At 38.7% G+C, this 14,671-nt stretch overlaps 1 protein-coding gene across 4 annotated transcripts in view; it reads right to left on the reverse strand.

Annotated features, from left to right (window-relative positions):
• Positions 1–14,671, reverse strand: part of URB1 (URB1 ribosome biogenesis factor) — an 81,528-nt gene continuing 66,857 nt past the window's right edge. For all 4 annotated transcript variants that reach the window (XM_032798267.2, XM_032798266.2, XM_075073387.1 and 1 more), the window contains 7 exons: positions 12,763–12,869; positions 12,035–12,178; positions 9,787–9,896; positions 7,178–7,375; positions 4,941–5,182; positions 2,314–2,919; positions 1–1,665 (listed from right to left, as the gene is read on the reverse strand). In XM_032798267.2, coding sequence (XP_032654158.1) covers positions 1,460–1,665; positions 2,314–2,919; positions 4,941–5,182; positions 7,178–7,375; positions 9,787–9,896; positions 12,035–12,178; positions 12,763–12,869 — 1,613 coding nt within the window. In that variant the 3' untranslated portion in view covers positions 1–1,459. The remainder of the gene's footprint in view (positions 1,666–2,313; positions 2,920–4,940; positions 5,183–7,177; positions 7,376–9,786; positions 9,897–12,034; positions 12,179–12,762; positions 12,870–14,671) is intronic.

Consider the following 14,671-nt stretch of genomic DNA (forward strand, 5'->3'; position numbering starts at 1 on the left):
TTGAAGTTACTTATAATTTTTATTATTTCCTTGACATTATATGTAACAGTTCAGCATAATATGGAAACCAAAGATGGGTTGTTATTTTTTTACACAAAGGCCAAAGAACAAGGGAAATACAATATGTGTTTAAATTACTTTAAGAAAACAATAGTTTTATATGCATATATATAATTGAAAAAGAACATTCATATCATTTTAAATTGTTGTCAAAATTTAGGCCTAAATTATGTGACTGTACAACCCCGGATGGGCCCTTTGGAATAAAATATATTTTTACTGAACAAAGAGAATGTTTCTGTATTTTTTAAAAATCATCTTCAAATAGACTGATACTATGAATAAAGACTACAAGAAAATAAATTATATTTCAGAATATATTAAGATATAAAATATAATCCCATACCATGATGTGAATGTGAAATGTTACGCTTGTATTAAAAACAGATTCTATAAACATTAAATGGAGTGTGTATATCTGACTTTACTTCCAGTTAGAAATCTGTACAAAGCACCCATGCATAGCACATATGAGGCATTATAACAAACCCTGTTTTACATTTCAAAGCTTGAAATGCACTATCTGCATGTTTGCATATCTGAAATGGTACATTAAATTGCCCCTTCCAGGTCTTTTTCAAGAAATCTTTAATTAGATTTCATGGACAACATGCAAAATAATACCATTTTATTTGATGAGGAACAATTCATTCAGGTCTTGTTTTGGTCAATTATACTATTTTTGGTCTTAATTTGAAAAAAGCAACCCTTGGATTTAACATAAGTGAAGCAGTACTATAGTGTTGTGCTTTTACTGAGAAAATAGGCACAAGGACCAATCATTATCCTATTGAAATGTGAGTCTTTAGACTGTCCCAGTTAGCAGTAACGTAGTGCATGTCACTGTTACACAGGAGACTCAGGTTCACATTTTTCCCTCTCTCTATGATGCAGAAGTTGGGTCTGCTTCGGAAACACTCATCCTTGCTCTCTGGAAAAGAGGGGTTAGGACTCAGGTAAGCACACAGAAGACCATCCCTCATCTCTTCAGAAGTGTGAGAAGATAGGTCTTTGCCATAGTTATGTCTCCTCCTGGGTTCTGATGGCTAGGACTTCTGTTCTCTGGCCAATGGGGAAATGAAAATGAGTTTGGAGGCACTGCAGTAATCAGCAATTTTTCTTTTCAGTATTCTAGAAAGTAAAAAATGTGTGCACTATAAATTACATATAGCTCCAGCGTCCCACCTTGCCCTTGTCTGCCAAAAAAAGAGCAAACACTGCTTGAATATTCTACTGATTGATTCTCCATGTAAAGAATTATTTTAAGTCTTGTTCTTTTTTTCTTGTACAAGTGGAAAACAAGTTAGATTTGTACATAGTACAATTCAAAGAGGATTTCATGGTTACCAGCAGTGATGACATAGGATTTGACATTTTGAATATGAGTCAGTATAGAGAATTAATGTCCCAAAATAGCTAAATAAATGTCTTTGCAAAGAGACACCATAGCTTCTTCCGCTTGTTTGTGCATTTTCTTGTCATCAGCATTTAATTTACCATCTGTACCGCCACAGATCAATTTGACATGGCTTATAAACATATCTGGTTCCTGTGCTCCAAGCCAAATGTCCCCAATGTAAACAGAAGCCAGGAATACACAAGAAGCTGTGAAACAAAAGTGAAGGAAAAAGGAATCAGAATACTCTTCAGTTTCAAAACAGTGACATGGAAAAATCTATTTTACCAAAATTTCGCTTTCAAAACTGTTTTTTTAGCTAGCGTTTGCTAATCCTTTGCTTTAATGGGAAATCTAATTTTTATGGTCATTTCGGACCATCCACTCCCCATCTCTAATAGAAAATACCCTCTTTTTAATAGAAACCTCAGACATCTTTGAATATAGCTAATTATACCCTTAGCAACTACTTTTGTCAACAAATGGACAAAACTGGTGTCATGCAAACCAGAACCTATAATTTGACTTTTGGTGCAAGAATATTTTTCCCATACAACTTCAGATATCCATGTATATAATTCAGCAAGCCAAATTTAATCCAAGACGACAACTTCTTTTGGGGACCTGGACTAATGTTATATCAAATATTCTTGTGAGGTGAAGACCATATTCCATACTAATTAATGACACTAGGCTATCTTCTTGGGAAGGACTTAACTTTCTGAAGTGATGATCCTCCATCTTAGCAAAGACAGATTTCAAAAACATTTGATGAATGAAAAATATTTAACTACACAGCTACTGTCATCTACTCCTCTGCCTTGTTACTAAGTGTAAACAAAAAAAGGACAAGTTACCTTTCTTGATCTCATCCGTTTCTTTCATTCCTGACAGGCAGAATGTTTTCATCACCGTATGACAACTGGCGTTAGTCAACCCCTGAGTATCCAGAAAACGAAGCATGATTATACTAAACAAACAGAGCTCTTCAATGTTTGATGACTTCTCTTTGTTGGCTTCACAGATTCTGTTGTAAAGCTTAAAGATACTGCTCTTCAGTGTGGCATCCCTAAGAATCTCCTGCACTACTGGAGGGTGTGGCAAAATGCTACTGTTTAGCCACTTGAGAGTCAAAAATACATTTTGTATATTGAGGCTATGATCAACCATGGATTTCACTAGCCATTTGGTTACTATATAAGCAGTTGCACATGTAAGACTGATAGTTTCATTCTCTGGATCAGTAGATTCAATCTGTTCCTCTGGAAGTTTAGCAAACGGGGCTGGATAAACAAGCTCCCAATGAACCAATATGGACTCCAGATGGTCTCTGCATTTCTCTAAGTTTGAGACCTTCAGCTCTGAGTCAGTTTCTTCTTCTCTTTCTACCACATCCTTTTTCCGAACATGGCGAGATGAAGGCCGAAATGAGACGTGACCTTTGTTCTTTTCTTTAATATATTCTGTAAATGGGAAAAATAAAAAAAAACATTTCAAGTCCTCCAAAAATTCTCTTGTCACTATAGAGCAATAAAGCAGGGAGCATGGCCTTGTGTGATTACAGCTGCTGGGAAACTGCTTCTGGCCTGATTTAAAAAAAGAAGAGGTATTTGTGCACTTAAAAAATCAAGTTACATGCCTAGTACCTTGTTGAATTAAAGCCTCTAATTGCAAAGGGTGCATTTACTGCACTAGGACCCTGATCCAAAGCTCAATGAAGCCAATCAGTGTCTTTCCATTGACTTCAGTGGGCCCCACATCCACAGGAGGTAGTTTGTTACTGATCTTGTGAAAGCTTAGACTTTTATGTAACATTATGTGAAATTTTCAGTTCAATTTATTGCTAGTCATATTATCAAAGCAGTAAAGCTTGTAAAAAGCAGCAATGCAATTATTCTACTGCATCACTACTGAATGGGGCATCGTCAGAGATGCTAATTTTGAAAAATCTGGAAAGTCATCAGAAATCCCAATTATTTTGCAATAAATGAAATGGATTTAAACCAATTTCGATTACTAAAAAAAATTAATATCAACCTCAGCAGGTGATTTTAACAGCAACATTTTGCGTCAAAGCGAATTTTTGTGACTGTCTTATAGACTGCTGAAGGCTGGAGGATGAAATTGGACACAATAACTGATTGTTAACTATACAAATGGAAACAAATGCAAACATAATTCACTACACTAAAATTATATATGTCAATAATATGGCACAGGCAAACATACAGAATCCCTAGAAATGCCTAAAAAAAATATTTTAGACCTCTTTTAAATTTGGTGGCCTTTTAATATATTGTATATACTCTGTTAAGTGACAACATATTCTGTAAAAACTACAGTATCGCTGATCCTGGTGCACTGGATTAAAAAATATACCCCTCTTCCTCCCACCCCCCTCCAAATCCTTATATATTATTGAAATGGAAAAAGTGGTAAAAAGTCTAATTTGCTTTACACTCATTGTGCTGTTCCTTTACTTTCTGTATTTCTCTCAGCATGGACAATGAAAATAGACTAGTCAATTTCATTTTTGATTTATACCCAGTTTCAAATCAATTTCATTTTTAAGTTCTCAAGCACTCTTAGAACACTGCAAGGCTTTGGGTGCAAAGGCTGCAGCCCATTGTATGTTTGTTTATAACACTATTCCCACTGGCATTTTGTTTTTTGTTTTCTTTTTAATTCATAAAAATATTTGTATATAATCTTCAGTTTTGTTAAAACTTATTTTTACAAAATGGACATTTTGGAAAATGTTCAATTCTCCAGTGTCCTTTAAAAACATGGAAAGAAATGCATATTAACCTATCCATAAAGTGTTGTATTCTATTTTTATTAAAATAATTCCTTAATGTCCTGTTATGAAAGCAAACAGGTGAAAAACTGAAATCCACTCTGAAGGAAAAAAAAAGTGAATTTAATACTGATATAAAAATAATTCTGATGTAAGGTTCTTGAAAGGTATATACCAACTATCTGAAATGAGACAACTTTATTAAATGGAGGAGACCAACCAGTAAAACTGCTTGGGTCAGAATTTCATCATTCCAGCTGATTAACCCATTGGCTTCTTGATCCGATATTTCTGTTGCAAGGTTTATATTCACTAATAGAACATGCAACAGATACAAACAGGCTGCCAAAACCCCAGAAAATATTGTCCACACAACCTGCCACAGTCATTATGCCATTCTGTCAGATAGAACATTTTAAACACTTTTAGTTTATTATGGCAAGCTGATGACTAAGCCTCCACACAATTTTTAAACACTGTATTTACTTTCATGTTAAAATATAATAAAATATATTTTTACAAACCACAGTACCTGATTTATCATTGATTTTTTTTTCTTACTTTAAAACTGGTTTCCTTTGGAAATATCGGTTCCTAAAAGCGCTCAGAATCCCCTTTTATTTGTTTAAACAAAGTTAAAAATCACTGCAACTAATGCACTTTTAAACCGACATTTTTAATACTTACTAAGCAACTCTTTGACTTGATATTTTTGAGCAGTTGTTTGCACATCTTCTTGGAGCTGCAGATTTCTTTCAATGATGCTCCACTTATGCAAGAGCATTAGGACATCTTTGTTTGAAAAGACACTCTCATTTACAGTAAATCTTCCCATTTGCCTGAAGGCCTCAAGAACAGTAGCTCGGTATCCTAGCACAGAACTGAACGTACTGAAAAACTGACTGAGCATGGCAAAATCCAAGTTGGTCCTATTTCAAAAAGAAAAAGCAAATTTAAAAAAAATTCATAAAATATATTTTTCTTCATGTTAACCAAAAGAAAAAAAGCTAGAAATACATGGCTATTTAAAGTCTTCTGATTTTTGAAATTTAGTTTCTTAGAATGCAAGAGACATTTATTCTCACTCAGGCTGCATTTCTGCTGCTTAGCGCCTGATGAGACAGACAGACAAAAAACAACTCTGCTCTACAGATTACCTTCAGCCTGGAAAAGGTAACAGTAAAAGCCAGACAGCACACAATAGCGTGGGAAATGCTCTGGTGCTTCATCTAAAAGTATTTATTTTACATGAGTTTTCAAACTACAAGAGGGAAGAACAATACATTTATTTTTCATGATGTGACAAACACCCATCTGAATGAATGGCTACGGTAGAACGAGACCACTGCTTATTGTACCAAACATCACCAGTTTCCTTGTAGTCTCTCCTTGCTCACCATGACCTGGTTTGTCTGTTCTCTCAGCACAAATGTCAAAGACAACAGGAGAAGACTGTAAACCCTTTGAGAAAGGGGCCGTCTTTTTATCACACCTGTATTCTACACCTCGCACAATTATTGTTATTGGTTAAGATTTTTCAAAGCCAATTAAGTGTGTCAGCCACACTACTCACTGAAGCTCCACTGAGTACGGAGCCAACTGCCCTAGTGTCAGCTTTATAAACTTAACCATGACTATATTTATTATTTGTATGGTAGCAACTAGAGCAGGGGTCGGCAACCTTTCAGAAGTGCTGTGCCGAGTCTTCATTTATTCACTCTAATTTAAGGTTTCACGTGCCAGTAACACATTTTAACGTTTTTAGAAGGTCTCTTTCTATAAGTCTATAATCAATAACTAAACTATTTATGTATGTAAAGTAAATAAGGTTTTTAACATGTTTAAGAAGCTTCACTGAAAATTAAATTAAAATGCAGAGCCTCCCGGACTGGTGGCCGAGACCTGGACAGTGTGAGTGTCACTGAAAATCAGCTCTTGTGCAGCCTTCGGCACCCGTGCCATAGGTTGCCAACCCCTGAACTAGAGGCTGAGATCAGAGCCTCACTGTGTTAGATTCTGTACAAATAGAGACAGTCCCTGTCCCTAAAGGCTTATGATCTAAACAGAGAAGACAAATGATAAATAACAGTAATAAATCCTCTTCCTCTGTCAGTCGGGCAGATGGTAGTCAGTCCAGAGCCAAGGAAATTTGCACCCAACCCCCTTCCACCTGCCAGCACACTAATAGGCTTCCACAGGGGAAGAACTGCCAGAGCTGGAGAAAAATTTTGGGTAACATTTTCAAAAGTGACTCAGGCACCTGGAACACTTTGTCATTTTTGAAAATTTTGCATTGTTAGCCTATACCTCCCTATACCATTTTGCCTGAGCCTGATTCCTCTCACACAGACCACTTGCTATCCAAGACTGCATCAGATAATGAATGCAACCCCAGTCAGTGGGGTCTTCAGATGCTGTGGACCAACTCCCAGACCTTCAGGGGTATTTAGGCACCTAGCTCTCACTGATTTCAGTGGGAGTTAGGTGTCTAAATATCTTTGAGGATCTGGCCCAAGCATCAAGTAGGAATCTAGCAGAACTCATCCATGGAGACTGTGACCACTACTCAGGCAGAGTGAGCTTGAAGCTTTTCAGGGAGGAGGCCTGCCAGAAGGCTGAAGTGCTGGATTCAGGCTCTGATCTAGCAGGAAAAAGACAAATTACATAATGCTGCCTTTTTAAAAACTATCTATCCTGTACTTAGAACATGAGTCACCTTACAGTCATCACATCATTGTTCATATTTTTAAAAGCAAAATCTTTCTGCACAAGTTTCTCCACCGGGGTTCATTTATCACCATTTAAAATTAAGGGGAAAGAGCTGATTTACCAGAGATTAAGTGAATTCATGTTGGCCTAATATATTTCAAACTGAATAACAACGTGATCACATAAGCCTGGAAACCTGATTGGAAATGACTTACCGAATGTGTTTAACAAGCATGATCAAAACATACAGAAACTCATTTATAAACTGAAGAGGAAGGAACTTCTGATTCTCCTGCGGCTCTTTTTTGCAAGGAGTTTGAAGTGGCATCACCCTTCCCTTCTTTCCTAAATTTGTTATCCACAGAGTGTGGACTAAGGAGATTACACTGGTTAGCACCTTGTTTTCCAGAAACCTGAAAGACAAACAAAAATGCCTTTGTGGAATGCAGAAACTGACCCGGTCACCATCCAATCCATCTCCTAGAAGAAGCCACATGTTAGCATCTGGGGCCCTGAATATGCAAGCAGGCCTGAAGTCAATGGAGCTCCAAGTGGGCTATCCACGTAGAACTCGTTGCAGGACTGAGGATTTGGTTGCTAGGTTTCACCCACATATTGAGAATTCCCAACATTTCCTGTTTGGATGCCACACAATAAAAAACACCTCTGTGGGTGGCAGTGTAGCCTAGTGAATACAGCATTGTTCTGGAATTCTGGAGACCTATGTTCTATTCCCCACTCTGCCACTGGCCTGCTGAGTGACCTTAGAAAAGTTACTTCGCCACTCTGTGCCTCAGTTTCCCCATCTGTACAACTGGGACACTGACCTCTTTTGTAACACTTTATAAGAGCTGTTTATTATTAATTATTATTAATTATTATTATTGTGTGGAATTGACAGAGCTTTCTGGCAAAGGTCCATAAATAGAACTGATGATTTTTGACTCAACTATACCTTTCATTAAATCTGAGTATTTTTCCAAAGCGATCCATAAAACTGCAAACTATACCACGGCCACCATTTGTTTTAGATCAAGTATAGTTTATATTAAAGATTTTTCATTTGCAGATGACACCAACATGGGAAAGGTTGCAAGCACTTTGGAGGACAGGATTAGAATTCAAAATGACCTTGGAGAATTGGTCTGAATTCCACAAGATGAAATTCAATAAAGACAAGAGCAAAGTACTTCACTTAGGAATGAAAAAAATCAAATGTACAACTACAAAATGAAGAATAACTGTCTAGGCAGTAGTACTGCTGAAAAGGATCTGGGGGTTACAGTGGACCACAAACTAGATATGAGTCATTGATGTGATGCAGCCGCAAAAAGGTGAATATGACATTGGGGTGTATTAACAAGAATGTTGTATGCAAGACATAGGAGGTAATTTTCCCATACTATGTGGCACTGGTGAGGCCTTAACTGGAGTAGTGTGTCCAGTTCTGGGTGCCACAATATAGGAGAGAGTTCAGAGGACAGCAACAAAAATTATAAAAGGTTTAGAAAACCTAACCTATCAGGAAACCACAACTGGGCATGTTTAGTCTTGAGAAAAGAAGAGTGAGGTGGGACCTGATAATAGTGTTCCAATATGTTAAGAGCTGTTATACAAAGGACCGTGATCAATGGCTCTCCATGTCCACTGAAGGCAGGACAAGAAGCAATGCGCGTAATCTGCAGCAAGGGAGTTTTAGGTTGGATATTAGGAAAAATTTTCTAACTATAAAGATAGTTAAGTGCTGGAATAGGCTTCCAGGGGAGGTGGTAGAGTCCCCATCACTGGAAGTTTTAAAAAACGGACAAATTGGCCGGCACCGCTTCCCAAAGTTCTGGGAACAGTGAATCATGGCCACTGGGAGTTGCGGGAGGCTGTGCTTGCGGATGGTCAACGTAAATAAACTGTCTTGTTGCCCGCCAGTGGATTACCCTGACAGGCTGCAGGCCACAGGTTGCCCACCACTTCTTTAGGAGGACAGGTCATCAATCTTTCTTTTTCCATTAACAGATCTATTATAGGTGTCAGCACGCTGATCATCAATCGATTGTCTGCATTTTATTAACACAACAAAACCTATTCTTATGTCAATTATTCATTACCTTGGAGGTCAGTGACCCATCCCACGTAATTAGAAACAATACCCCTGTTGTTTGATCATAGGCAAGGAAGATGCTTTCTAATCTAATCACAAAATAAGTATTGTGCATACTGGGTCAAATCCGTGCTTCCACTTCCAGACGGGTCTGAAGAAAGACACCTACAGGTTTACACTCTGCAAATCTATCTGCAGGTGGGGGCTAGGAGTATGCTCAGTCTGTTTTTAGCACAGATTCTCCTGATTCCTTGTCTGTAGCTGGAAAGAATTATCTGTGCAAAAGATAGGTGTGCGTCTGTGTGTGAGTGAGAGAGAGAGAGAGAGATTGAGATTACAGCCAGTTCAGGATAAAGAATCAAATTAACAGCCATGCAGAGCTCATTGCAGGATTGGGCGTCTAAGGCAACCTTTGAAGAAGTGAATGGCTAATGCGCTATCCTAATATGTCATCTAGATAGTACATTCCTGAGAAACTTCTAAAAAACATTCCCCAAAATTTAAACAACACTAGGAAACATTTTAGAGTTCAATAAGTCCTTTCACCCTAAGGATGGCATTTATGTGTGGAAGTATCACGAATACTGACTGGATACCTCTATGTAAGTCTCTTTCACACACACAGACGGGTGAATAAACCCTTTTATTTTCGTTTTCAATTGCACAAATACTCCCTTTAAACACAAAGAGTACCATTATTTCTCATTACAACATCCCCCTTCTATGTACCTTTTCTCCAGAATATATAATATCCAGGTTAAGAGGCTATGGTCTCGTATCAGTTCATAGGCAGCTTTAGTGATACATGCAGCATTTTGCAGTATTTCCAGAATGTGACTCTGAAACAGAAAACAAAATATACTTTTATTTCAATAAACTATGGCTGTGGGCTAGTTCACTAGTATAAACATTTAGGAATGATAGAATAGTAATCTAATTTTTGGTAAGTTTTTACTCAAATGAAAACAACGACAAGACTGGGAAAATTCCAGACTGAACCCTATAACCTTCCACACAGACATCAGCTGGAGCCCCTTAGTTTTGATAATCTATCGCAGAGACGTAGGCGCCCGTTTCTCACTGAACTTAAACAGATAAGCAATATCAAAGCACGAGTCAATGGGACTACTGAAGGTTAGGTACATGCTTAAGTACTTTGCTGAACGGGGCCTGTAACAGGGTGCTGGCTAGGAGAAACAAGCCAGGCCCATTAGCCTGGTTCCAGAGGGAAAAGGGTTAGGTGAGCTGGCTGAGGGGCCACATCCTAATTACCAGAAGGGCTCCACCTGCACGCCTATAAAGCTGGCTAAGAGACAGGAAAGGGAGGAGCGTGGGCTCTAGATCCCTGCTGGCTGGGAAGTTAGTGGTCTCCAAGAGTGTTGGTCTCTGTAAATACTTGTAAATAGTAGGTGGTGGGAACGGACACAAACAATAAAAGGACATGGGTGCTGCACCTTGGTTGGTCTCTGGGTGTTTGGGTGGCCTAAGCTGGTGAGGGCCAGGTTACAGGGCTAGAAAGGAAGTCTGTCTAGAAGTTAAAGCACAGATTAGGGAATCAGGAGACATGGCTTCTATGTTTAGCTTTTGCTATGTAACCGGAGGCAAGCTATTAAATTTCAGTACATCTCAGGTTTCCCCATCTATAAAATGGCAATAATGATACCTACTTTGCAGGGGTGTTGTGAGGCATAATGAGTTAATTTTTGTATAGTGTTCTGAGATTTTGTAAAGTGCTTGGATTGCAGTGTTATAGGAGTTCAAGGCATTTATTATTGCATCACTTATGACATTCCTCTACTGGGAATGTCAATTGTTATACATTTTGTGATGTGAGTAAACAAATGTTTTTAAAATGTATTTTTAGAGGGATAGCTAATAGAGGCAGCTATTCAAATACCCATTCATATAGGAGTAAATATAATACTGAAATAAAAAATGTGAACTATTTAAAAAAATTCGTGGACAGTATCTAATCACATAAGACAAACACTGTAACAAAACATTTCAAGTTCTTCAGAACGGCCATAGAACAGCAGGCTTTCTAATTTTGAAGCAGATATATCAGAATCATTAAAGAAAAGCAGTGCCCAGGAAACAAGATAATTTTTTTATTTTTAGGCCAAGATTTTCAAAGGCAACTAGTGATTTTGGAAACCTCAAATTTCTGAGTGCCCAACTTGAGACACCATAATGGACCTGATTTTCCAAGGGTGGATGCTCCACATTTTCTGAAAGTTAGGCTTCTTTAAGATGACTCAAGTTGGGTGTCCAAAAATTGAAGAAACAAAATCACTCAGTTTTAAAAATACTGACACAAGCCTCCACTATTCTCCATTGTAAGGATGCCCCCTATGTTACTGGATCAGATGCTCATCACAGAACGAATGTCCCCAATATGCTTCTACTCAGAGATAGGTAAAATTAATGAGGGAATTAGAGTGACCTCATTAAATTCTCTTTGGCTGCTTCCCCAGGATATGAAACCAGTGCATTAGCTCACCGTGTCAGCTGGCCACTCCATATCTACCTACACCGTGGAGGAACGACTCAATCAGCTATGGGACTGGGCCCTTCATTTCTGACAAACTTATAAAAAGGCTGCATTTCAGGTATAATGACTCAAAACAACAAAGCAAGCTATTAATATTATCACCTTGGGCTAGCGTTTAGGGTAAAGCGATGGTGGAATGCTGGCTCGTGAACCATCCTAGAAAGGACAAAGACCCAACTTACGAAACTGAACGAGCACAAATTACAATTTTTGAAGTTAGTTTCATTGGTGTAGATGAGGCCTTTGACCATTAAGGTCAGCTGGTGAAAAATGGTACAGGTCCATGATGAGAATGTGGCACATATCCACTTACATCAAACCTATTTCCCCCCATACAGCTGGACCATAGTAAGTTTGAAAGAAGAGCATCTACATGGCCCTTCCTAATTTGCTTGAAGTTTTACATTTTCTTTCCCTTTTAATTACCTGGGAGGCTTCATCACACAGTGGACTATTGAAGAAGCACAAAATGACATGGAAAATCCTCTGATAGTTGTACAGCTCATAGCAGTGATTATCTCGCAGTCCTTCTCCAAGAAGCCTAAGAACCCACTCACGTTCTGTTTTGTGCTGGAAACCACACAGAAAAGTACCAGAGTCACCGATTTCAAAGTAAAACATGCTGGGAAAAGCCTCAGCACAAACAATACAGTTTCCTACAAGCGGCAATATCAACTTTTCCGGAGTTCCTCTTTTCAGTTTTTACCACCACAAAATGTAACCAACAGACAGATTTCTGCAGGAATAATTGGTCAATGGGGCAAATGTGATCCGAGACAAAATTTAAAAGGTTACTATTTCTAAAATATCTTCACTGAATTCAGCATTAATAACTAAGTTAGACTATCACTGTAAGCTCTTCAGGGCAGGGACTAGATCTTCATTCTGTGTTTGCACGGTGCCGGGCACAATGGAGTTTTGATTCCTAATTGGGACCACTAGGCACCATCACAAAAGAAACGAATATTTATATGAAAATAAAAATGAAACAAAAATACCAGTAAATAATTACAAGTGTTGAGCAGAAAAAACTGATGGGATTTTTTGGTTGATTACTAGACATTAACACCCTCAAGTCATAATACTGGCTAAGCCAGGCAATATATTGCTCTCTTAAGGTTTATGAAACATACAGGACATGAATCTCACATTACCTCTAAATCAAAGCTGTAGAAAAGCTGATAAAATCCCGGTACTTTCTTCAAGTCCAAGTACTGATGCGACAGAAGGAATTTATTTATCTTTGTGTACATGTGCTCCTCTGTGAACAGAGTTCATTGGTTATTGCTAAGGAGGGAAATTTAAGTGTGCACATTCAAAACCTCACTGATGAAGTGGGATCTACACTTTATATTGCCTCAGTAGATGTCAGAAATATTTCATTGTGTGGCTAGCATGATGTTCTCATACTGTAACAGTGACGGTACTGTTGTTAACTATTAATTTTACTTAAAACAAAAATAAACAACCAGAGAACGCACCAAGCAAATGATCACATGAATCTTTAACACTGGTCAATTCTCAATACATCCAAAGTTACCCTTCACTCAGAAATAAAAATCTACTGCAGAGTTAAAAGCAAAACCCCACAGTGAAATTCACAGATAAGCCCCAGGGAATCTCATTAAAAAATACACGATACTAAGCATGGTGAAGAGTGTTACAGGAAAAGCCAACTCAAAATCCTGGACAAATTCCAGACCATGCAATCAATGGTTTAGCTTACAGGAAAGCATCAGTACCAAAGAAACACATCACTGAAACATTATGCAGTTATTCCACAGATTATATATTTGATAAAAATAGCCATTTAGGGCAGGGATTCATCAACATTTTCCATGGCGTGAACCGCAGCTTAGAAGAGACTGTCTTGTGGACACCTCTGATCCTATTTGCAATACTACAGACCACCTCTCCTCCCATACATGATCCTATAAACATTCTTGTGGCAATTACAGTAACTAATCAAATGGAAAAGTAATACAAGGAAAGTATTTTCTTATATTTTTAGATGTAAATACAGAGGAGAGCCAGCACACCATGCAAACTGCCAAGTCTCCACAGACCACATTTTTTAAACTTTTGTATTATGACCAAATCTGGAGATGCACGCATTAATGCCTGGATTTAGGTGTGCAAATATCCCACCTGTCTTGCACAGACATCAGGCTATTTGCATGACTAAGTCAGGCATGCACATACAGATTCTAAGTCCCAAAAGGACCATTAGAGCATCTTGTCTGATCATCTGTATAACACAAGCCATTCATTTTCATCCAGTTATTTCTGTATTGAGCCCAAAATTTGCGAAGAGAATATTCACCTCCTCTGCAACAGATTAGAAGGGATCTGAACTGGCAACTACTTGCACACAAAGCACGACACTTTCCACTCCTCAAAAGATTTAGATTCTAATGAAGGTTTCTCCTCAAAACATTTGAAGGCATGCGGGATAGGGCACATAAACTCTGTCCCTGACTGAAAGGGTTAAACAGCAATTTGAGGCTTAATTAGTCAAACCCTGCTACATCAGGGTTGGCTGTTAAGCCTGAAAGGGGAGTTTAAAGAGGGAAGTCCAGCAGCTGGAGGCTGGTGAGTAGGGAGTACAGCAGACAGGATGTCCTGTGGATGGCAAGGAACCTGACTGAAGACAGGAACCGTGATGACCTGTATGCCTGAACCCCTGAGCAGAGCCAGTGCTAGGCATTAGCAGACTAAGCAATTGCTTAGGGCCCCAAGCAGCTCAAGGGGACCCCCATTCGCTTTTTTAGTATGTGTTGGGGAGGGGGCTCCCAATGGCCCAGCACACTTCTGCACTGAGGGAGGAGAGGAGAGCGCCAGCCCCTCAACAGTGGGGTTGTTAGGGACACAGGAGCCTGTCCCTCAAAACCTATAGCAGCTGAGTTGTGCCTGTGAGGAAGAGGGGGCCTGTTGAGCCTGGCCGGGCTATATATTTTTGTTGGCATTTTTGTAAGAGTCTCTAAGACACTGGAAGGAGCTGAACTCCCTAAAGTGGTAGGGCCAGGCTATGTCCACAGCTGGAGCAGGTAGAAGGACAGTGGA

The sequence above is a fragment of the Chelonoidis abingdonii genome, chromosome 1, assembly GCF_003597395.2.
Source record: "Chelonoidis abingdonii isolate Lonesome George chromosome 1, CheloAbing_2.0, whole genome shotgun sequence".
NCBI lineage: Eukaryota > Metazoa > Chordata > Testudines > Testudinidae > Chelonoidis > Chelonoidis abingdonii.